The following is a 26,343-nucleotide window of genomic DNA, read 5'->3' on the forward strand; positions in this document are numbered from 1 at the left end:
ACCAGAACCAAAAGAAAACAATTGGTCCGGACCATATAAACAAAAATACAAGAGACAAACTACAACAAAAAAATAACAAAAGAAAATTGCTATCAACATTAAGGCTACAATCAACCCATAATCCAACACTCTCTTTATAAAATGTAATGTAGAGACAGGTAATCTGCTGTCGTGATACTTGAATGCCTAGTCCTGGAATATAATAACTCCCACTTCTTCAGATGTAACAACCAGAAAGAATTATTGTCTTATATTCAGGCCAGTATGGTAGAAAGAATAACTTCACATTATATTTAAGTGGGAGATACAGTACAGTATAATTTGATACCCTATACTTCTCTCTCAGGTGTAGTTTGGACTCTGATTTTATAAATTGTCCTCACCTATTATGTCAAGCCCCTTTAACACCCTCAATTACCCTTATCCGGCTTCCTTCATATTGTGTGGCACTATACATTAGCGTGTAGATCAAGCAATCCCACTAGCAGGAGGTGAAGGTTGTGTAGGGGAGCACCATTATTAATGTGGCAATAGACAGGACATTAGCTGTAGTAAACTGCAGAGGGCTGGCATGATAGATTTAGCATTAATTTAGTGCGCACAGAAGTGGAGAGATCCGGCTGACGAGTTTGACGGGCCTTTAATTATCGGGCACAAAGGTTGAAAGCGGTGCACAACGCTTCTCTTCACGAACATCAAGCTTTAACACGTCGAGGTCTTTGTTAATTAGCACATAGAAGCCAGCCCTTTGTAGCGGGGGTAATAATGTGCTAATCCGCTTGGCTAGCTCAGCCACTCTCCATTAGCCCTTGTCAGTTTTAGCATTGCTTGGGCTTCAATTGTGTAGCCAGCTGAAGGGCTTGACATGTTCCGTCATTTTTTTTCTTTCTTTATGTTGTGTAGTAAAGGCTTTTCTCTTTATGCGTAATAATATATCGGAGGAATAGTCTTCTATATGATTTCCTCTGTGCAAATTGTAAAATATTTCGTCCTGTAACAGTGCAGAAGAGAATAGGCCACTCTGAGAGCTGATTAAGTGGGTGAATAAATAAAACATGAATGTAGTAGTATTGATTGAATTTGTACAATCAAGCTGGAAACCTGCAAGAAGTCGTCTTTACTTTGTCCAGAAAAAACAAACAAGTTTTTGGAGATACATGCATGTACACATTTAAACGTGCCCTCTCTTCCTCCTGTCAGGCCCTGGAACAGCACTGCAGAGTAGAGTCTGGCTTCTCTGGGATCCGTGACGTTTACACCATGTCAGCGAGCCACGATAACATGCAACAGAGCTTCTTCCTCTCAGAGACACTCAAGTAAGTCCTGTTTCCTCACCATATCTCCCTGTGGCAAATGGTATCTTACAATCTGGATGCGTATAGAAATGAATAATAGAGTCCAATACTGAATGCTTGGGATTTATCTGTACCTTTTGATCTGTTCTGGGAATGAGACAATCTCTACTTCAGTGTTTAGGAGTCATCTGCAGTGATTCCAGTGATTCTCTTCATTTCGCTTGTAAAAGAAACACGGATGCCAATCACGTGCTAACAACAGACTCAAGTAATCTTCGAGTTATCTGCAATTCACTGTCTCCACCACGGCCTCTCTGCTGTGCTGTTCGCTGACTTCACTGTGTGTGTGAGTGCTGCATTGTAATTGGAGGAGCTCAGCGCCCACACAGAGAGCAGAGGAGATGCTGCAGCGTGATAATAAATTACACTAAAACGCTACTAAATACCGAAAATAGAACCAATAACGTCGGAGCTTATCAATACTATGGTCTTTAATTATTTAGCAGTGGTTCCCATTTAATAACAGGTTTCCCTATGAAAAAAGTCTTTGTATAGTATGTCAAAAAAAGTAATTAAAAAGCCACAATATAGTATGTTGAAAGAAGGAATAAAAGGCCAGAATACAGTGTGTCAAAAAAGTGATAAAGACATAGCATGTTGAAAAAAGCCATAAAAAGGCCTTGTATTGTGAAAAAAAAAAACATAGTATGTCGAAGAAAGTTATAAAAAAAAGTCATGGTATAGTATGTTGAAACACTCACCACCAGATATTGATCAGTTGACAGCAAGACATACGGCCGCAGATCTGACGGTATAACCACAAAGTCGATCATTGGCCCAGGTTGTCCTGCTACCAAGTACATTTATGAACCCCCCTATACTCGATAAGTCATAGTATAGTATGTCGAAAAATCAAAAAAGTCATAGTATAGTACATAGTATTTTTTTTTTTTAAGTCATATTATAGTATGTCAAAAAAAGTCATATAGTATGTCGTAAAAATGTTAAAAGTCATAGCATAATACTTCTAAAAAAAAAAGAAAAAAGTATAGTACGTCTAAAAAATTAGAAAAACTCATATTGTACTTTGTCGAAAAAATAAGTCATAGTATAGTATGGAGAAAAAAATTAATAGTAAAGTATGTCATAGAAAAAGTCATAGTTTAGTATTTTGAAAAACCCTCTTGTTGGAACTACAGAAAGCAGAAGTATTCAATGAGCCTACTGTAGGTTTTGATTTCATTAAATGGATGTTTTTTTTCCTGTTTGCTCAGGTATCTGTACCTGCTCTTCTCTGATGACGATCTTCTCCCACTGGAGGACTGGGTCTTCAATACGGAAGCCCATCCGCTGCCCATCGTTCGCAAGAGCTGCATGCAGGACGAAGCGATACAGGATAAGACAGTCTCCGAATAAGACTGAACAACAACTGAGACAGTTACAGACACATTTGCACAGTTCATGTGCACACACAGAGTCACACAAATATTGCAAAACACCAATTCAATGCAGGTTCAGAGTCTTTTCAGGAGCGTGTTATGGACTCTCGATTCCTTTCCAGTAAAGGATGTTGTCGTTTTACGCTGTGATTGTATATCCTTTCGCCGGGGTTAATTCCTGCTGGCACTTCTTTTTTGTGGACAATCAAGACAAACATGACTTTCATGAAAAGAGCACCTTTTTCTTTCCTTCTTTCCTCCGTGAGGAAACCAGTATAACTTGCAGACCCAAATGTAATGGGAGAAGGGTTGAACTATGGGCCATATTGTTAGAAAGAGAGAGAAACGCATAGAAAACCACTTGAGTTTTGCTCTTTGAGTTCGTTGTTTTGTTGATCTTAAGTGATGAATGATTTCCTTATATCTCGTCATTGCATTTTTTCCTTTGTGAGTACACTCTTTGACCAAAGGTTTCTTTGCATTTCTATTCCCCCTCTTTTCCAGTAATGTGTTTTTGGTGAGAATTGACAGAAAGTAAAATTTACTAGAAGGCTTGAATTGTAATGAATTAATGTACAGACAAACACAAAATGTGATTCTCGAAATCCACCTCCTAACTAATGTTGATGTCATGTTTCTTACTGAAACAAGCTTGAATGAATTTCTTAAAAGTTCGGGGGTGTCAGGAAAGTGGCAGTGTCTTATGCATCCAGGGACCATTTAAAAAAAACAAACGATGTTGAGTTTCCACTGTATGCTTGGGTTATTTTGTGAACAGGACAATGCTTTCTCAGTCCTCTCAGCCTTTCCAATCAAAGTAACAATGGAGTACTGTCAGTTCTGTGGCTGTAATACATGCATAAAGGGAAAAGAATACATTCGCTAGCCAGCTCCAAATGGGTTTTCCTGTTTCTGTTGTAGTTTTTCTGCTTCACCCTGCCTTTACATGTGAATCATACGGCTGCCGATACCGATGTTAAAGGCTGCGAGCCCGGAGAGCGGAGACGAGTTTTCATTTTCATCACTGTTCTTTTTCATCACTGCTGTCCTGCACAGTTTGTGGAGCGAATGTGCTGTACATACAGATGAAGTGAGTGACCCCTGTATGAGCTTGTCTTGATTTTATTTTGTGATCTTTTCTTTTTTTTTCTAAACTTCAGTGGTTATTTTTTCTGGGTTCTCTTTTTATTTGCTTCCCTCAGGTGTTTCAGTAAAAAAAACTAAAAAGTTATGACTTTAAGTCTAGTTATTGCTGATATTAATTATTACTTATTCTTACTGTTTGATTTAACTTTCATTGTTGAATATTTTCAAATACTGATAAAAAGACCTGTGCAACTTTGTACATTTAAAACAATCCCAGTTGTTGTGTGTTTTTTTTATCAGCCTTGTTTGTGGTATTTGTTTTCCACTAAGTTTGGTCTATTTGATTTGTACAGCAAGTTGCTACAGCAAGTTTGAAGGAAACAACCTGCAGTGACAAACAAAAAGGAAAGAAACTCAACTCATTTTCTGCTTACATCTGTTTCGGTATTTGCTTCCAGGAAGTTCATCACAGATTTAATTGAAGGGGGATGTCTCAGGGTTGTGGAAAGTTCCAGCAAACACAACGAGAAAATGACTAATGAGGTTTAGCCATTGCACTTCTCTCACGGTGTCAGGCCAACAAACCAAGATTCAATACCTTCCTTCGTAAACGATTCGACTCTACCTGCTGTCATCTGGATTCTAATTTCGTTGTGATAGCTTGAAGTGATTTTTCATTTGCTTTAAATATAATCAACATGCATTATTGACATTTAACAGTAATTTAAAAAAAATACTACTTAAATGTCATGGATCTAGTGACATTAATCTTACTAAATGTTTATATACTAAGTGTAAATGTTATCCAAGCTGAGGCCAGCAGCACTCTGCTACAGTGCGGTGCAGGACTATTCTTAAGAAGGGCGAAAGTGAAGGGCACAATTTGTACACGTGAGCTCGCCTGGAGACGTAAATGGGAGGATCACTGTCTATTTGAATGCACCTGAGACTGATAGTGAAGGACAAACACTACCGATAATCCGCTACCCTCTCATGTTTTTTTTTCTCCCTTTGCTGCTCCCACAGTGCCTGACAAGCCGAGCAGGGTGGCAGAAACAGACGTGTCGGGGCCGCTGTCTGACTTGGCAAGACCTTCCATCGATGTGTAACGAAGGGGGAAGAGCCATCACTATCTCTCTGCCACAGTTATACTCCAACTGTCCCCACCAGGGCAGCAGTTTTACAGGGAATAACTGGCATGTCATGGAGATCTGGTTCAAAATATTACTTCATTTCAAAACATTTTTGACTCACATTTATAACTGCCCGGTGATCGCGGGCAAAGAAACAACGATAAAACATTGTTTTCAAGCCAGCCAAAGAAAACAGAGCAAAGCAGTATGTGTGTTTTTAAAGTACAATGCACTGTGATGTAGGGGTGTCACGATATACAGATATTGACAATAGCTGTGATATTTGAAAAATGAAAAACTGATAACATATACTATGAGTTTTTAAATGAAATCTTTCGACATACTATACTAAGATTTTTTAAATGAAATTTTTCGACATACTATACTATGACTTTTTTTCTAATGAAGTTTTTCGACATACTATACTATAATTTTTCGACATGCTATATTATGACTTTTTTCATTACATTTTTCAACATTCTATACTATGACTTATTTTAATGACATTTTTTGACATACCATATGATTTTTTTTCCATTCAATTTTTCGACAAACTATGAATTTTTTTAATGACATTTTTCGACATACTTTACTATGACTGTTTTCATGAAATTTTTCGACATACTATAATATGACTTTTTTTCATTAAATTTTTCGACAGACTGACTTTTTTTCATTAAATGTTTCGACATACTATACTATGACTTTTCGACATACTATGACTTTTTTTTAATGAAATTTTTCGACATACTATACTGTGTCTTTTTTCAATGACATTTTTTCGACATACTATACTATGACTTTTTCATGAAATTTTCGACATACTATACTATGACTTTTTTTCATTTCAAAATCTGTTAACATAACAGCCCTACTATAAAATATGACCAAATCAATGAAAAAACCCTCAGTTCATTTGCATTTTGAAAAACCTCACTCTTCCAAACTAAAAATAAAAAAAATTAACGCAGCTGAAAACTTAAATTTTCTCAACACTGTCAAGTAAACTACTGCTTGTCTAAGTAAGCTTGAATATAATAACCTGTAAACAGCTTTTGTATTCAACAGAGCATCAAATTCTGAGGATCTATATCTCTTGGGAATCAAAACACATTATAACTGAGATGCAGTCAAGATAAAATGCAGGTTTCTGAACAACAGATTGGACTTGTTTCAAAAACAAAAGCTAAACAAACCGCTTTCCTCCTTCAAAACATAATGTTGAAACAATGGCTGCACACCTGTGCTGCAGTGTAAGCCCATTTTCTCCCATATGTGAAAAAACTTATCATAGTTATAAAACTTTCCCAGCGAAAATCTATTTTATAGCAGCAATGCTGTTTTTACCCAAATGGTACCCACTTAAAAACCCTGGATTAACAATTCTGTGACATGTTTTGTGTACCTTTCATTTACTGGAATGGCATGTTAGCAGGGATGCAAAATACGGGGGTATTTTCAGCACAATTCATTAACCCAAAGTGCACTTTGCTGTCATGTGCCAAGTCCTTGCAAATCAGAGGTCAGCAAGAAGCCCACAGTGGAAATGTGTTTGTGTTTAGGTGTGGAAACCTAACTGCAAAAGTCTCCTTAAGAAGTTAACTTACAAAAATCCCCGAAAAATTTACAGAAAAATCACAAAAATTCACCCACCGTCAAACCATGAAGATAGTTTTTATTTACAGATGTTTTGGGATTATGGCTGCTGAGACTCTGCTGTCACCATAGTACAATTGAGAAAAATGGCATTTCATTCATGGGGCTCAAAGGATCAAAAAACGAAATTGAAAATCCCAACTGTACCTTTGTACCAATACAGAACAATGTGCCTTTCCAGAAACAATGTCCTCAGAATAATACACAAGCCTCACTGTGGGTACTGTACTTTGATTGCTGCTATCTTAGCCAGGGCTCTCTTGAAAAGAGATTTTCTAATCTCAATAAGATTAACCTGGTTATATAAAGGTTTATTAATAATAATAGCCACTATTTTTAACCTTCACTGCAATAAAGACAGATATAAATGCAGGTATTGTGTAAGATTCACCAAACCCACAATACAAGTTAGTTAATGAGCTTAAGATAATGCAACACCTCAGTGAAAAGATGAAATGTCTCACGTACTGTACAAGAAAAGCAGAGCTCCTAACAATTCCTGGCATCTTCAAAGCTGTAAATCTCTGCAGAGAGCAGTAAGTGGTGTGTCACAGATGCTAGGCCGTGTTGACAAATGAATATTTATGACAGTGGGAACCATAACAATTAGCATTAGCTTTCATCAGGTTTCTGGGTTAAATTACTCCACTCATGAGACTCCTCAATGTCTTTGAACATTAAAACACTAAATTGACAAGGAGGATGGGCCACCACGGAACAATCACGCTGTAGAGACGGCAAAATCAGCATGGGTGCTTTAAAATACTGCTATTTATCACTCAGTATCACAAGTACTGTCAAATATTAATGTCATAAACTTGTCATACGTTTAATTTTTTTTTAAACCATAGATTGGTCTTTAAAGTAACAACCATTTTAACATTACAGCCCCTGTGTACTAAATACAATTCAACAAGAAATTATTGTATTTCATTGTTTAATGCTAACTGGAAATGGTTTAAGGTGTGTTTCCGAAGTTCAAACTACACCTTTGGAAAGGTACTGCCAATTAAATGTGACACAGAGTGTGACAAATATTTTAGCAAAATGTTTATTTTCTTGACGTCCAACAACCTTCTGAAGCCGTCTAATCGCCATTTGTCTCTTGTTTTAGCTTTTCCCAGCTATAAGTTGCTCCTCTGTTTGTGCATTGCATGTTGTTCATTTACAGCCCGCTCAAAACTCAATTTAGTATGCAAACTAACATATTTGAGTTGTAGGGGTGGAAATTGGAAAATAAAATGCAATACTTATCATCACCCCATAGAATCAAAAATAAATTCAGAAGGAAGAAAGAATTATGGACGCTTACAACTTACAGCTGGAGATTGTAAGCGGTCACACCTGATGTCTCGTCAATGTCAGCTACAGAGGCTGTGGCTGCTTCCTAGCCTGTGTGCTTAATTTTAGCCACTAGGGATGGCAATGTTGGTCTGTCGGTCTGTCAGTCCACCACGCTGAAATATCTCAACAAGACATTTATGTCCCACCAGAGGATAAACCTGCGTGACTTGCATAGTCTTCTGACTTTTCCCTAGAACCACCATGAAGTTTACTTTTTTAGTGAAATATCGTGATAACAGTTTGATCACATTTGTTAAAGATATTCATGGTGCTCAAAGGATGTATCCTAAAATCTTTGGTGATCCCCTGACTTTTCCTCTAGTGCCATCATGAGGTTCACATTTGTGGTTTTGAGTGAAATGTTTTGATAACTACTGGATGGATCACCATGTAATTTGGTGCAGACATTCATATCCCTCTCAGGATGAACTTTAATACATTTGGAAATCCCCTGACTTGTCATCTACCACCACCAATTGGTCAAAATCTGCTAAACAAATCACATTACAAGTAAGAGTATACACGCACATCCAAACCAAACTGGGCAGGTGCTGAGCTGAAAGTGACAAGATCATGAAATTAACAAATGCATAGCTGGCACACTGCAGGGTACCAATGTCCACTTATTTATTACCCCGAGGTGACATTTCGAGCACAACTATTCATCATCGGACTAAAAACAAAACAGTCTGATGGAGAGCAGTTGTAGCTATTCACATTCCCATTAGCCTTAGCTGCTCTTTGTCTTTAGTGCTGATAAGCTAATGTTAGAATGCTGACAGGCTCATTGAAGATGTAAACATGGTAAACTTTATACCTACTAAACATCAGCATGTTAGCGTTGTCATTAAAAGTCCCATATCATGCTCATTTTCAGGTTCATACTTGTATTTTGTGTTTCTACTAGAACATGTTTACATGCTGTAATGTTCAAAAAAACCTTTAATTTCCTCATACTGTCTGCCTGAATATGCCTGTATTTACCCTCTGTCTGAAACGCTCCGTTTTAGTGCATTTTGACGGTTTCACTTTTTTATAATATGGGACCTTTAACTGTGACTCATGAACATGTGAGCATGCTGATGTTAGCATTTCGCTCACCACAGTGCCTTAGAGAGCAGCATGGCTTGACCACTTTTTATTACATTATAAAGTAGCCTATAATGCCGCTCCATCAACTATTGCTTGCTTTGTGGAAAAACCTCCGATGTGACCTTCACGAAAAAAGCCTCATGTTCGAAGCTGCCAAATTCAACAAACCAACATTACAGTATAATGTGTTTATGGATACATGCATGCGGTCTACCTGTCAATTCTCAGCCCTCCTACTTCTGACCCCCCGAGCTGCCTGTGTTATTTTTAGAAGTATTAGCAGCTGATTATGCAGTTGTGTTGCCTTCCGGGCGCTAACAAGGTGTTGGGGCAGCAGATGAGGCCGGCCTGGCGGACCTTCAAGTGTTGGCAGTGCAGAGCAGCACGGGATGTTCTGACAAGCACACACTGGAGCTGCACAGTACCCAGTCTGAGGGCTGCAGCATCTGTTCAGTGCACACATGGGTGAATCTATGTACAGAAACACACACTATACACACACTCTAAGACTTGATATAACAGCACACGGCCAAAATAACAATGTGTAGACTCATTCTATCACTCAGCATTTATAGTACAAATTTGATGAAATGTCCACTACTAAGATTCATGATCAGAAAAATAAGCTTCTAGCATTACTATTATTTATCTAATTAGCCCGATAATTGAATATGAATATTAAATAGCAGCACGGCTGGACTAGTATCATTTCCCTGAATCAGAATCTAGTTAGTAATCACATTAAAGTTTTAATAGTCATAAAATTGGATCATGGCAGGGAACAAAGCAGCATGGGTTTCCATATTGCCTGGATCATCCAATCATCAATCTTTGGGCTAATCAAATCTATTAAACCTTACTTTTTCAAAACCATTAAAGAGAGAGGAGAACATTACAGTCAACTTACTTTAATTCACTTTCCAGTGTATAAACTTTTCAAAGTCAAAGATGCTATGGGAAACAATGACTGAGAGTCTGTCATGCTAAATACAGTATCTCTCCACTAACAAATGCGTCACCTGTGCTGCTTTACAGGGTTTCTTCCCCCCAAAACAATTTGTCTGCATCTAAGAGAGCTATTTTAGTTTGTTCCAAAGCAACCCTCAGGCTGTCATATCCCTGAAAACATAAAAAAAAAATTTGATTCATGAATGAGTCCCCGAATGATGAATAGAATTCCATTTTCAGTTCATTGTTCAGAACAAATTCATTCATATCTCTCTGTCCTTGGCTTGCTGTAGACTGAGTTCAATGTAAAGCTACAGTGTGCTGACTGGAGACTCAAGTAGGGAAATGACAGTGGGGGGAGGTGGGAAATTGTTCAGCATTGAACTCTTCTTATGTTTCATTCCGCATCCTTTTACAGTTTCAGTTAAGTGTTGACATGAAGTCTTAACACTGCCATACTTTACTGTCTCTTAACTGAGTTTGAATGAATGATCACCTTTGGCTGTAGTTCTGGTTACTCCTAGAACATACAGTAGTAGATGTGAAAGTACCTATTATATTGTTATATTGTTTCATTGTGTATTAAGGCTGCAACGATTAGCCGATTAATCAAGTAGTCAATACACATTATAAAACAACAATTTTGATAGTTGAATAATCAATCAAGTCATTTAATGAGGAAAAATCAGGTATGTTTGCTGTTTTCAGAGCAGATCTTTGGGTCTCTGAGTCTGAAAAAAATGTTGATTTGAAGATATCTCCTTGGGGTTTGAAAAATGGTGCTGGCCATTATTTCATTTTTTTAAAAATTTAAGTTTTTATGGTTAGCATAATAGATTAATGGTAAAAATAACTGATTAATTGATAATGCACATAATTGTTAATTTCCGCCTTAATATTGATAAATACTCAATACTACAATAATAATGCAGATATTTAAAGGGAGAATTCAACATTTTTGAAAAATACACATATTCACTCTGTTGCTGAGAGTTAAACAAGAAGACTGATGGCACTCTCATGTCTGTGCAGTAAATATGGGATTAAAGCACCGAGGCCAGTTAGCTTAGCTTAGCTAAGACCTAAAACAGATTGTCTAAAAGTAACAAAATCTGCTTATCAAAACCTCTAAATTTCACTAATTAAGATGTTATATCTTGTTTGTTTAATTTTTTTAAAAATGTGTAAAAACTACATATTGGGGTCAGCGCTCAAAATTAACTTTTTTCCTCAGTTCCCACAACTGTCCAGAATTCTACTTTCAACTGTTTTTTTTTCATTCTACATAATAAATTATTATAAACTATTAATTATAAACTATGCAAGTTTACTCTCCGGCAGCTTTTACAACTTTCATACGGCTCATCTGTTTTTTTTCGTCTCAGTAAACAACGTAATAATTTAATTTGTAATGAAAAGTTTCTCTACTGTCCCTGAATAGTCCTAGACATTGAATCTTTGTGTCCCCGGTGCTATTTTATTGTCCCTGGGACAGCACGACATCCTTAATTGTGAGCGCTGGTTGGGGTTTTATGGGGGGATTAGCTGCGTCCAAGATAACTCCCTCGTTCTCTCACTCCCCAGTATAAACTGTAATAAACACTCAATAGTTTAACTCAATACTGAGCAGTAAATTGAGGTTTCGGACACTCAGTAATCACAATTTTCATCTGTCATCACTGACAGGTGTAAAGTCACTCAACTGTCATTTTCACATCTGTAAAATTTGGAGCAATGCATTGCCATGGACACTTTTACTCCATTGTGTTCCGCCTAGTCCCGCACCGTGATTGCTGGTGCGCATTGCCTCAACACACCCTTGTGATTGGATGCTTTTCTATTGCTGTCGAAGCAGTGAGGCGAAGCTCTGCTCCTGGCCGGAGGAGGTGCTGCTGCTGCCGGGCGCAGAGCTCTCCACCTCCCGCCGGAGCAGGATGAGGGTGGCAGCGAGGCCAAATCTGGGTCTGGGTCTGTCCGCCGTGGAATAATTGCTTTTACAAAAGTGGTGTATATTTATTGTAACTGTGTATACCTGCCTTTCTCTATCTATTTAAACTCCAGATTTAAGGTGTTAGGAGCCGTGAGCCACGCTGGACTGGGTAGCTGTGAGAGACAGAAAGAGAGAGAGAGCAAGAACTGCACCTTTTAACATATTTTATAAATGAATCACAGTAATACTTTCCCCTTTTGTATAAATAAAATTGTGCATTTTTTGATTAGTCATGTCTCCAAAGTATCCTACAGTTGCTCTTCAATTCCTACCTAGGATCATCTCAAGCATAGCTTTTTCCCTAGATAAATAAATGTTATTTTAACTGAAATCCTTTAAATCCTTTAAATAATTTTGCCTATGTTGTTATCTTATAGCCTATAGTTCTCGAACCCTATAATTTTAAAGTTACTAGGAAGTTTTAACTGGTTATGAAACAGTCTCAATTTTATACTGATGCCTCTATATGACATACATCAGTAAACAAGACCATCAGCGAGAAGATTTGCTATTTCTAGTAAGTTATTCTCAATGCTTGACACCGGTGCCACCGGGTCGGATTCAACCATGGACAGACCCAGATCCGGCCTCGCTGCCGCCTTCAACCTGCTCCATTGGGAGGTGGAGATCTCTGTTCCCTGGCATGCAGCAGCTCCTCCTCCGGCCAGGAGCAGAGCTTTGCCTTGCTGCTCCGACAGCAAGAGAAAAACATCGAAACACAAGGACGTGTTGTTGTTGTATAACCACGACATGTCATGCAGGGATTAAACAAACAAGATTTAATGCATTAATAATTGAACTTTAGAGTTGTTGGTAGGCAGATTTCTTTTGGAGAAAGCCAGGCTAGTTGTTTCCAGTCTTAACGTGAAGGTAAGCGAACTAGCTGTAGGTGATAGTTTCATACAGTTTTTACCTCACAGACAGTGGTATTAATCTTCCCATCCAACTCTCTTCAAGAAAGCGACTAGACCTATTTCCCCAAAATGTTAAAGCTATTGGTAGTCCAGTGGCAGTTCAACAAGTATTTAGTAAAACATCTGTTTGTTTCTTTTTTTTAATCTAAAATTGACCATGAAAAATGCACTTTTTATCCAAGATATTTTACGCACAATTAGAGTCATTTATAAAGAGTAAGAAGACCTATCTTGCACATCATTCCATATTGTCTCCCTTTCCTTCCTTTTTACCAGCAACCCCGAGAGAAAATAACTATGTTTAACAAACCATGAAATTGTGCCGACAAGACCCGAGAGGGCGGAAACGAACAGAAGGAGGGGGGGAACAGGAGTTTAAATTTAAGTCTTAATTTGAAAGGTCCTCATTCCAATAAATGAGACGTTCAGTACCTGAAATAATATGACAAAACAACTGCAGGCATGAGATGGCCAACTTATTGAACTATTTTTTTTTTGTTTTTTAAAGTTATTCACTAACTTAATATATCTCCGTTGTCAGATAGTGACATTTCAGGTGAGATGTGTTGGTTTCTGTTTTGAGAACTGTGTGAGATGACATTGTTGTCCCAGAATACATCTAAGGCATTTTGAAGCAAACTCTTTCATATCATCCAAAGGTGGTGGTAGGTGGGTTTAGGATAGAGGATAAGGAGACTGAACCTGTCACTTCACTGTTTTTGTCACCGGAGGAGACAAAGAAAAGCTGGCTTGTATCCTTATTATCTGCTATTTGCGCTCTGGCATTTTTCTTTCCTCGTGTCAGATATGTTGTTTGTCAAAGAAAAATATATCTCCTTCTTCTTTTAAAGGAACACTTATTTATCTGTTGTGTTTATCTGTAATACCTTTACTTTGCACTACCAAGAAAATGCAAAATCATCAAGAATAGCCTGTAATTAATGTAACTGAAATAGTTAAATGTCTTAACATACTGTATCTTTGGTGCTTATAAATCAATATAACTATGTAAATAAGTTAAGCTATTTAAAATGTTTATTATTTTCTTTTGAGGTGTTGTGTTAGAGTAACAGTTGAATTTTAAGCATTGAAAGGAGTTGAAGTGTCAGTTAAGATGAAAGTGCTGAAAACAATCGTAGTAGTATTAGTTGATGGGTAAGCACTGAAGGATGTGTGTTAAAGTGTCGGTTGAAGAAGAAGCTCTGAAAGTAGTTGAACTGTAAGTTGAGTGAAATGTGAAAGTAGCCGAAGTGTAAGTTAAGTGAATAAAATATATGAGAGCAGGTGAACTATCGATTGAAGAGTTCTCGATGAATGCAGCTGAAATTTCAATTGATGTGGAAGTGGTGGGAATAGTTGAAGTTTAAGTAGAAGTGCTGGATACAGATAAAGTGTCTGCACTGTGAGCAGTTGAAGTGGAAGCAAAGCTAGTTTGTATCTGTATCTCTTATCACACTCTGGCATTTTCATTTCCTAATATCAGAAATGTTGTAAGTCTCAGAAAATTCATATTTTATTAAAAGGAGCATTAAGTAATATCTGGCTTTTGTCTATACAGTAGTGCCTCTACTGTCATCCACAGTAACCTGTAATTCATGCAAATCCTAGTCCCATTTACACAGTGTGCTATCTAATGGACCCAACAGATGTAAAACATCACACTAGGGCTGTCATCATATCAGATCAGATTTCACTACACGATTATCGTGGACAAAAGAATTCACGATAATATTATCGCAACATCAATAGTCAGTCAAATTCATCTTTAACTTTGTTTATTTTGCGTTTTGTCTCTTTTTTGGCAAATTAATTACACTCAACATAAGAGTGTAGGGAGGTGGAGAGGGAGTATGTAACCATTTAAGAGGCGCTGGATTATTAACAGGATATTATGTATATTATGAAATGGTATCAATATTTCGTGTTACATTTCAAATATTGCGGTTATTGTCAATACAGGTATATTGTGACACCCCTATTTTATACAAACAGACTGTGGATACTGGAAGCAATTATATGTTAAACAAGGCTAATAATATAACAAGGATATAAACATATGCTAATGCTGGAGAGATTCTGAACTCTGAAGCAGGAAAATGTACACAGAGAGTGCAGCAAAGCCACAAAACTCCACAATCTACCTCACCATCAGTCCACTCGGGCAATAAATCAGACCATAAACAAGCAAGAGTTACCAAAACAATTCTATCATTTCTGCTCCAAAAACTGGACGGCCCTCCTCAACCACTGAACCTGAAAAATTCAGGTGTGGTCTCAGCCAACTCTTCTCAGCTTCCTCCAAATGCTGTCTCTTCCTCTGTACTTCATGATTTTAACCTTCATTTAAAAGTTTTACTTTACAGTCAGACACATTCACACCTGGGAGCGGCTCACAACTACAGTACTAGAACAGCTGCATCCCCAACGGTGGTTCATAAAGGCAGTTTTTAAAGACGGATTTTGTGGACGTAAACTTAACCACGTCTGTCCTTTTTCCTCTCCACCACTACAGGGGGCCCAAATTCCTCCAGGAAGTGCGAGGCCTGGTTGGCAGTGCCAGGCCTCGCATGGGTATGCCCAGTGCGGGACACAGGCAACGGGCATCACGCCAACCCACGCTGAGCCTCCAAGCTGTCTGCACTCCCTCACTGCTGTGTCAGTATGATGAAAGAAATACATTTACATTAATCATGTCGCCATGCTTCTCCAAGGACTCACCCTTCCCTGTTGTCCCTCTCTCCATAAAAACATAAGAACACCCGAGACATTAATTAGGCGTAGCTTTTCTTTTTAACCACTGAACGGATTCAACAAGAGCTATTTTAAAGTTTGAGGCTGTTAATAGGCTGCTCTCCCCAGAAAACAACAACTCTAAGGGATTAGTTTCAGTCACCAAAGGACAGAGAAGATTAGTACAACCAGTACAGCTTTAATGTACTACTACAGTAGCAGCAGCGGTGGTACTGTAGCAGTGCTACCGTATGTTGTTCTCAGGTCCGACGTTATGACAAAATAAAGCCTTAAAGGCTCAGTGAGTAGGATCTGGCTGCATCTAGCAGTGAGGTTGCAGATTGCAAGCAACGGAAATTCCTCCTGTGTGCCAAGCGTGAAGGAGAACTACTGCGACCAACGCGAAAATGTGAAAACGCAAATAGCCCTGTCTAGTGTTTTGTTTGTCCATTCTGGGCTACTGTAGAAACATGTCATCAGGCTGCTCCGTATGTAGATATAAACGGCTCATTCAAAGGTAACGAAAACACAATGATTTTTATTTTCAGGTGATTACACACACAAAAAACATACTTATTAATATTATATTCCATTTCTGCCAATAGATCCCCCTAAATGTTACACACTGTTCCTTTAAATGTCTTACTAGTGCTGCAATTGAATGTTATTGATCGATTAACCTGCAGATTATTTTCTTGATTAATCGATTAAATGTTTGGTTTACAAAACATCAGATTAAGTCAATTATAATGGATTCCATGGTGACCAGTTTTTAAGGCAGAAAGTATCAAAACTGGGCTACAACTAACAGTTGTGTGCATTATCGTTTAATCTGCAAATTATATTCCCAATAAATACATAGAGTTAGGCTATGAAATGTTAGCCTAAATAAATTGTGAAAAAAGCCTATCAATTTCCCAGAGGCCAAAGCGACAAGAAAAAGGAGCAATTTCTGACATTTAAGAAGCTACAACCAACAAATGTTTGGATTATTTGCTTTTTAAATGAATTAAACGATGAATTATCAAAGTATTTGAAGTATCATTTTGCTAGGATGCTAGGATGTTAACGGAGCTGCGTTATATAGTACTTTAATTTGTTCTAATTGTTTCCTCTTTGCACTCCAGCTGTTACAATATGTTTGGCGAGAGATTATATGTATTAGCAGTGGAGCAATACGTTTAACTTGGATTGACTGCTTGTCTGCTTTGTAGCTTTTGCAATTGAATATCATTGACTGTATTAATTAGAGTTACCAAATGACTGGAGTGTGCTTCCATTTCACGCACTGAGATGGTGAGCTGAGGATTTCCAGAGGGACCATCAGCACCGCAAAATACAGCAGCATAATTAACTTATCTTGTGCATCCACCAAACAGGCATTATAGGTTTTTAATGTTGGCATAATTACTTGACAGAGAGTTTATCCTACTTCAGATCTGATATCACAGCTGCGGTTGGATTGTTTAAATACATTTTAAATGATTATGGTTGACCTCTGGATATACATGTCTGTAGCAGACCATACAGCTGGTTACTAGTGGAGGACAAAGCTTGGTTTGCTTTTTTAATTTATTTTATTTCACAGTTGAGTACGTACTTTACATTTCAGGATTTACCAAAAAATAACACCCAAAATCTATCCTTTGTGTGTGCACTTCTTTGTACTATATTTAGGGTATATTGGCAAAATGTCAAAACATGTCAACATATTGGGTATATGGATGGACAGAAAGGTTAGGTGGATTATGCTTTAGATGTTCCAATGGATTTTTTTATGAAACGATTAGTGAATTAATCGATTGGTCAACATGACTGCAACTATAATCAATTAATAATGTCAGTCATTTTGCAAGCAAAAATGTCACATCCTCTGGATCCAGCTTCTTAAATGTGACGCTTGGCGGTTTTTCTTTGTTGTATTTTATTGTAAATTAAATATCTTTGGGCTTTGGACTGTTGGTTGGACAAAAAAAGATATATGTCACTTGGGCACCTTGGATAAAGGGTATTTTGTATGATGTTTTAACTTCTCATATATATTTAGCGATAATGAAAAAAGTTAGTTGTAGTAATTTTTTTCATAAAAACTGGTCATCATTTGAATCTATTATAATTGACTGAATTTAAGATGTCCAAAGCGGCTGTTTTCTGCCAAGGAGCCAGTTTAAACCTTTCAAGTCTAGAAAGAGCGAGTGCCTGATAATCAAAAACTTTAAACAGAGTATTTATGTGAGAATCAGACGGTATATGAACAACCTTAAAACCAGGCAGTAAATTGCAAGTAGACATGAATAGTAATATTGAAAGGGTATCCTTATCTTAGCCAAACTCCTTTTGCAAAAGCAGATGGTAATTATCAGAATCAGACTGCAGTTGAGTGACAACTTGGCTCTGTTAGTCTTCACACTAGATGCGATTGAAGTCCTCGGTATGTTTAAAACATGTTCTCAATTAGAGCGACAGGCAGCCAGCTGGCTGTGTCTTTTAAAAGAAATGTCCCCCTCACAAACAGGATGTATAACTCTACATATATTTAATTATTGATCTGACCATTAGAATCAGGTGAAGGATCATCTTTGTGTCCACTTTGACTAAAGCACATTTAGAAATGAAATGACATGCCATTGGAGGAAGATCTATACTTCAATACATGCCTCACTGACTTGTGATGACCCATCCTGTTACATTACATTACAGTGACGATAGATACTGAGGTCCTGCTGTTTGCTCAGTATTACTTCTGTGCAGTTTGCAGTCTTTTGGATCTATTACAGGAACAAAGACATCATGTTGGTTTCAAATATGCAATCCGAGCACAGCCAGCAGATATGATCATTGTGTTTTCCAAGAATACAACAATACTTGCCTATGAGATATTTACATTTAAATAGAGATTGTCATGCTGCGTGCACCGATGATTGAACAATGTTTTCTCTGAATCCGCCCTTGAAATCTTTATATCCATAAGCTGAAATCTGAGCTGAGCTGTAGGCAAAAAACAAAAGCAAATTATCCTCACATACTTGGTACATAATCACCTTTCAGTTCTCTATTATGGTTTTTAATGTTCCAATTTCCCTTTATCTGTTGAATGTTCCTCCCTTTAGCCTACATGTTGTTGATTAGCTGTGAAGTACTTGATTAATATTCCAGGCCTGTAGGTCAAGATATGGATGTGCAGTTGGACATAATATCTACAGAGACCTTCGATATCATTTTGAGATACACAGTCATAAGTCTAATTATCCATGTGGTCTGCAGAGAGCCTGCAATGACACTCCAAGTTCACGTCTTTTTCGGAGGAAGGCAAAAACATTATTGTTTACTCTGAATCAGAAAATACAATTATTTTGATGACTATCAGCCCACGCTCACATCTTGCTAATTGCCCGTGAAGTCATTTCCATAAATAATAGCTCCTGTTTATTACACGGGCCCCATCTGTCATACGGGAGTAATCAAATGAGCACAGTGACTTTGAGTAATGGCACTTGCAGGTTTATATTGGAATACTCCACCGCAAAGCAAATGAAGTGCAGCTCTGCAGCTCATAACACACCTATCATTTCAACAGGTAAAGTATTCCCTTAAGCTCAGGATCATATCAAATAACAAGGTAGAGAGGTAAAGGTTTTTTAGCCATGCTATCAGCGCTTCAGAGATGGCAATGTTGGTCTGTTAGAAACCCATTTTGGTCGGGAATGAAATATCTCATGAATATTTGATAAATTGCCATGAAAGTTTGTACAGACATTCATGGTCCTCAGAGAATGAAGTCTACTGACTTTGGTGTTCCCCTTGCCTTTTCTTCTAAGGCTATCATCATCATCAGGTCAAAAGTTTTGCTTATCTAGCGAAATATCTCAATATCTACTGGAACTAGATTGAAACAAAATTGTGTACAGATATTCATGGTTCCCAGAGGACGAATTGGAATGACGTTAGTATTTCGCTGACTTTTCCTCTAGTGCCTCCAAGAGATTCACATTTGTGGTTCTAGTGTAAGTGCTCTAAATGGTGCTACAGAAATCCATGTTCCTCTCAGAATGCACTGTAATTTTGGTGAGCCCTTAATATCCCTTTTCATCTAGCGACATCATCAGGTAGAAACTTTAATTTGTCCAATACTTTGGTTTATACCTAGAAAAAGGATTTTCCCATCAGTCTCAGCTGTACTTTGTGCTTAAAGCCATTCAATTAATTTTCCTAAAAAACAATGTATAGACTCATACAAAAATAATGCCTCTCAATCATCACCTATGACCCACTAGAAGTGTGTGGCGGTGTGTATCTACAGAGACCCTGCCCTCTGCCTGTATTTTCTCTTTTCTTTTCATGTTTTTTTTTTTTTCAAGATCGTAAGCACACATCCAAGACAAAGTTACAAAAATGGCGGACACAGTGCCGAAAAAGCATAAATAGTGAGGCGAAATGTCAAGCGGATAAAGCTCGTTCCAAAACGAGCGTGAATCTGGGGTTGGCTTTCACCCGTTGGCAAGCGCCGTAACCCTTTTTGAGGGGCCAACCCAAGGTTGGGTTTACAAATCGCAACCCAACAAATCCTACTCATTGTGTCTTTAATAAGCTAACCCGCTTAACTACGATGGTGACAATGATAAACGTTATACAGTATGTGTTAAACATGATAGCATGCTGACATCATCAGTTTGTTTAAGTACAGCCTCACAGAGCAGCTGGCATGGTTGCAGAGTCTTGACCGGAGATGTCCCCGAGCCAATCATAAGGATCAGTATCGGGTCTGATCTGGGAATATTTTAATGGACTGGTGTTATCTAAAATAAAAACAATCATAATTCAATTCTTTCTTGTGTTTGTCCACATCAGCCTGCTAGTGTTGCTGCTCTCTTTTACCACAGCCGGCTTGACAGCACAGAGTTATGCTGCATATCAGAGTGAAAATTTGTGTGTGATTAAGAGAAATTATTTGGGCGCACCGGTGAGTGACTCTGAGATCTCTTGACAGATTCTGCTTACTTTAATGGGTTGCTTTGTAGAAAAAAAACAATGAAAAGGTTTAACAGTATGACTTAAGCTACATTTCCATTTCACCTTTCTTTTTCTAGTCTTCTGACAAAGTGTCATGCAACCAGATGCTTGCTGCTGACCTGTTAAAAGTGTTGGGTACATGACCAACAAAGCAAGGCAGAATGCTGAGATAAATATGCCAGTATTCTGCAGATGCAAATACTTACATCAAAATAAAATTGCACATTACACCCAAAAGCTCCACTCTGTTGCTAAAAAAGCTGAATACCCCACTACTAAGTGTTAGTACAGAGGTACCCAAAATACTGTTTCTGGGATAACTTGATGTGGACAGTTTCAAAGATGGTATTTAGCAGAGTCAATTAAGCAATGATATGGTCCATTTGACTGCTGACCATAATGTCCCCCACTGTTTTCTGCTTCAGCACCCGCTGTGTGTCTCTAATCTTCATAGAGTGTTTGATTTAATATTGGTGTACCGGGAAATGACTGTTCTCAGTATTGCTAAAGACTTCCATAAATGTTCAAGTTGAGATAATGGGTTTATTTGAACTTCTTCAGACTGAAGAAAACATTTAAAAAGGACTGGAGTTAAGAAAAATCCTAAGTGTTCTGAGTGACTGAAAACATAATTAAGAAACTGTGATTACATTTAAACTCTGATTAAATTTAAATTCACTGTTCCATTAACAATAGTCCTTGATGTTACTCTCAAATTAAGTAGAATTAAAAATGATTGCATCCAAATTGAATAGATAAACTTGTACAGAAGTGTCGGTGGTTTGCGAGTTCCTTGCTATTAACAGATTAGGATGTCAGCAAATGCCTCACTCTTCACCCGTCTACATCTTTTTACATAATGTGTATTTGTGTTTACCATTTTAGCTGAGCTTCTCCCGAGCTTGTGTTTTCATCTATTGCACCCGCGGTTACTGTAGTATGTAGTTTGTGGTCTTTAAACTTGTAAATTACAGTACAATGTGCACAATTCTGTTGCTAGTGGGGTCTGTTGGGTTTCATGACATGCCGCCGTCAGCTGCCTAATGGAGCTAAAGATGCAAGACATGAGGTTTTTACTTTTAATGAGATGCCGCCTTGGGCCGTGAGACACTTCATTATACCTTGATAAACAAATCAAATTCCAATACTGTTCCCTGATGATAAGCATTTAGCAGTTTAACTACTGAAGTGACTTGTGGCGCGCCAACAGTTATGTGTGACTGAATAGTCAGTTACATAGCAAGTAGCTCTCAGGCACGGTTGGCTTCACCTGCAGTGTATCTTAAACGATACGTTTAACTCTACATCAACTTAAGTGATTGATAATTATTTTTCAGAGTCCCATGAATCATGTGGGTCAGAGTAGAGTGTAGAGATGTCATGCATGGCTTCATCAGTTGGCAGAAGTCATTTACTTCAGCTTAATTACTTACTTCTAAGTAATTCCTTTACTCTAAAAAGTGTTTTTTTTTTTATGAATAAAACATGGTAAGTTTATCCTCAAACTAATCATTGAAAAATTGAAAATCCTAAAATAAAATGTCCCAAGTTTTATTTAAATTGAATGAGGTGCTTGCATTTCAGTATAAGAAATACTGCTGAACAAAAAATTGATTATTAAATTATGTATTATCAGCTTGCTAATGAAGATATTATATCGACAAAAAATGTAATCAAATAATGTAGCTCAACTGTCAGACCAACAAGTATAACTATTCAAAGGAGCTATAACCATTAACAACGCTCAAGTACAACTGACACGACTTTGTTGTTGGATTGCAGTGACACATATGATTAATGACATGATTAGTGCTCAAATCTGATGTTTTTGTCTGCCACCATTTTTGATCTAAAGCAGAAAATTTGAGTAATAAGTAAGTCACATGCTTCATGTATGTCATGATGTATTTATTTGTTTTTATTTATTTACCAACTTTTCCACCTCAGCCAAGAAGAAAAAAACGTTTCTACAATATGTTAACTTTTTTCAGAATTTCCAGCATTTCCATTAAAGGCTTTTTATGCAAAAATTCAAAATGTGCATTTAAACAGGTGGATGGGAATTGCACTCATTATGTTTACCAGAACAGTACATGTTCTTTTGCTTATCATCACTTCCGGTAATTGACACAGGGGTGTGGTTTCACCTATTTTTCACCTGTTCACTTGGACCACGGGAGTTAGACAAAGAGGGTGAGATAGGCGTGGATATTTTCTGTTGACCGTCACTTCACGTTTAGTTACTCCAGTTAGCCTTATTGTTTGTGATTCCTTTAATTCAATAAACAGTAAAACGCATCTGGACTTTTGGACATTTTGGAACGAGTCACACAGTAAAGAGCCTATTTCAGCCTCTAAGCGGCTTTTTAATTGACAGTAGTCACTGTAACTGTAACTGTTATATGAACAAGGGATGTTTTAAAGTGTAATTAAAATACAACACATTTTCTTTGATCATTTATCTGCCATACACTCACTTGTCACACTGTGTGATGATTAATACCTGATATTTGTCTCTGACAATCAGTGTCATCTGATGAACAGAAGTGTGTGATGAACAGGATGCACACTTACCGTTACAGTCGGAGTCCCATCTGAACAGCAGTGTGGCAGTCCGGTCAACTAAAAGACAAAAAGGGATGATTGGGCAGTTGAGTTGAAAGTTAATATTCGCCTTGATAGTGTTTTCTTCTTGGCTGTTACAGATTGATGGCAGTTTTAACCTTGACGTGTCATCAATCACCTGTGATTCTGTGGAGATTGCTGGCGTGTGAGAGTACTGGCTCAAAAGAAAGAGTGAATGCAACGCCACTCCTTCAGCACAATAATGATAGAGACCTAACTTGCCAAGATGAAAAGGGGATCAGGAATGAAGGATTGAGTCTACGCGCCACTATAATAATCCCAAAGGGTGTTTACCTTCACACCAAGGATCAATGCTTCAGTCCCCATGGGTCTTTGTAAGGATGAAATGATGATTAATGGTGTCGTTTGAAAACATCAGTGCCTAGTGCAGTTACTGTAGACTGGGTTTCCTCCTTTGGTACATTCCTTAATTAATTATCTCCTTCCTCTTGTCTCCCCTATTTCCTTTCCTTTGTCACTGTATTTTTTTCACCCATTTGTCCCCTGTGGCTGTTAAAATAACTGGATATTTTCCAGAACTAGTCATTTGTAACTGGTCCATTAGATTGTATGAGAATTCCTCCTAAAAGTGATCATAAAAAGATTCCTGCTTTGTGTTGTTGTTTGTGATTGGTTGGTTGATTGGTTGGTTGATTGATTGGTTGGTTGGTTGGTTGCTGTTTGGTTGGCTGTTTGTTTGTTAGTTGGTTACAGTGTGTTGTTGGTTGGTTCATTGTTGTTGTTTTTAGGGCTGCAACTAATGACTATTCTAATTATCAATTACTCATCTAATTATTGTTCTTGATTAATCAATTAATCGAAGCTGGAACATGCAAATATTTGACATTTTTGCTTGAAAAATGACCTAAAAAATGAATCCATTATCAAAATAGTTGCAGATCAATATTCTGTTGATGAACTAATCAATTAACTGTTTCAGCCTTAGTTTATTCCCCATTTATATGACAGTATATTTATTTTGATCTGAGTGGTTTTAATGTAAGTTTGATTTGTCTACAGGTCATTTTTAATATACAAATATTCAACTATGAAATCTCTATTAAAGTGTTTCAAGTTTTGGATCTATATTCAAAAATGTCACATCAGACAACGAAACTAACAAAGTCAGACTTAAACCCAAAGGTCAATACCACAATTACAACAGTAATTTCTAACTAGGAGAGCTCTTTGAGTAGGTTGCAAAACGACTCGTCATGCACATACCCGTACATACTGCAGAATAGCAATCAAAAATAATGAGCAATACATGTCTAATCTACAATCAGATACTTATTACAAAGCTCTGATTTCCTCTGGACATTGTGACTTGTATGAAAACATCAAGCTGAACGAGGAAAGGGACTTTGCCAACAACACAACTTCAGCATCAAGGGACGAGATGAAAGACGCCCGTGAGGAGCAGCTGGATTGTGCTTTTGCTTTTGATTTTTGCCTCCATCTCTTTCTGTTAGTCTCCCACTTCCCCTTTCTCGCTTCTTCTCATCTTTTTGCTCCCTCATACTTGTCTCCCTGTTTCTCCCACATTATATGCTGCCGTGGACTCTTTTTTGTTTTTTTCAATCAATGTGCTATCCTCTTTGTGTATGTTTCATATATCTGTCACTGAGGTAACATATACGGAATAGAAATTAGGGCTGAAACTAATAACTTTATTTTTGTAAAGAATTAACATTAATTATTGAATTGAATAAGTTTACAAAACAGACAATTGTGAAAAATGTTCATCATAATTTCCTAGAGCCCAAGGCAATATCTTCAAATTAACTGTTTTGTCTGAACAACAGTCCAAAACCCAAATATATTAAATGTATAATAATATACAGTAAGGCAGGGAAAGGTCCTCACATTGGAGAAGCTGGAATCAGCAAATGTTTGGCCTCAACTTTCAAAATTGTTTGATTTATATTCTAACCATAGCCCTGGATCCACCTGAGGCCACCACAGCATGCTCTCACCTTTGAAGGAAGGTGGGCGGTCACAGTCAAAGCTGCTTCTAAACCTGTGCACTTAGAGATAGGGTGCGTTCAGATTTTAGAGACAGCGCAGTTGCATACTTTATAAAATCAATGGAAAGATGAAAGATGAAGCGCGAATACATTTAGCTAAGTGATCACCGTATGTGTGACACGCTGAGGTGAAGAAGCATCTACCTGAGTAAAAAATGCTTCAACTGGAGTTCTGAATAGAATTGCAACAATGAATCAATTAATCAAATAGTTGTCAACTATTAAATAACTATTTTGATTGATTTAAAAAGTCAAAATTCTCCAATTTCAGCTTCTTAAATGTGAATATTTTCTGCTTTCTTTACTCCTCTATGACAGTACACTGAATTTCTTTGAACTGTAAACAAAACCAGACATTTGAGGACGTCATCTTGGGCTTTGGGAAACACTGATTGACATGTTTCACCATTTTCTTACATTTTAGACCAAACAACTAAACGATTAATCAAGAAAATATACGATACATTTAATGAGAATGAAAATAATTGTTAGATGCAGCCCTAATTCAGAACCTGTAGGAGAGTTAAGAGGAAAATAAGATCATCTATTGGAGTTCCTGGTAAATTTTGAATTTGTCCGAGACTCAATCAAGGAGCCACAAATACAGCAGTCAATGCATGTAGATAGATAGCTACATCTGATGTCTTTGCAGTTTATGCATTTGACAGGTGCATATAATCACAGACTGCAAAGATCAAAATCTCGTGACGAAAAGCAAGAACCATTTTTTGTGACTGACAGACCTTAGAAGAATGGCCGTATTGTCATTAAAATGCAATAGGCAGTGAGTCTGCTAGTGTAATTAGCAACGTAAGCTGTCATAACAGATGGATTGCGAATGCCTGCCGGAGACGATGTTGTGCAGATTAATGTATTTGCTCCTCTGATGGTTAATGTTTGTTTGCTTTGTGGGAACAGCCTCGCAGCTCTAAGACACCTGATAAGAACAAGGATGGTACGAGCTCAGTCTGTTGTTGTTGCTGCTGCTGCTGTTGTTGTGATATCTGTGCACACAATGCGTACTTTGCCTTTTTTTCCACTGGTATCAAACTGT

The 26,343-nt window shown here is 37.5% G+C and overlaps 1 protein-coding gene and 1 long non-coding RNA gene across 9 annotated transcripts in view; one reads left to right on the plus strand and one right to left on the minus strand.

The window, feature by feature from the left end:
• The window catches only part of LOC119497485 (mannosyl-oligosaccharide 1,2-alpha-mannosidase IA), a 216,142-nt gene extending 212,051 nt beyond the window's left edge, over positions 1-4,091 (plus strand). For all 5 annotated transcript variants that reach the window (XM_037785642.1, XM_037785641.1, XM_037785639.1 and 2 more), the window contains exons 12-13: positions 1,201-1,316; positions 2,570-4,091. In XM_037785642.1, coding sequence (XP_037641570.1) covers positions 1,201-1,316; positions 2,570-2,711 — 258 coding nt within the window. In that variant the 3' untranslated portion in view covers positions 2,712-4,091. The remainder of the gene's footprint in view (positions 1-1,200; positions 1,317-2,569) is intronic.
• The window catches only part of LOC119497511, a 116,970-nt gene that overhangs the window by 13,492 nt on the left and 77,135 nt on the right, over positions 1-26,343 (minus strand). For 3 of the 4 annotated variants that reach the window (XR_005208936.1, XR_005208934.1, XR_005208935.1), the window contains exons 2-4: positions 23,212-23,259; positions 2,580-2,665; positions 2,057-2,100 (exon numbers count right to left, since the gene is read on the minus strand). This is a non-coding gene — a long non-coding RNA (uncharacterized LOC119497511). The remainder of the gene's footprint in view (positions 1-2,056; positions 2,101-2,579; positions 2,666-23,211; positions 23,260-26,343) is intronic. The other variant, XR_005208937.1, reaches the window with a different exon arrangement.

This window comes from Sebastes umbrosus, chromosome 11, assembly GCF_015220745.1.
Source record: "Sebastes umbrosus isolate fSebUmb1 chromosome 11, fSebUmb1.pri, whole genome shotgun sequence".
Lineage (NCBI taxonomy): Eukaryota > Metazoa > Chordata > Actinopteri > Perciformes > Sebastidae > Sebastes > Sebastes umbrosus.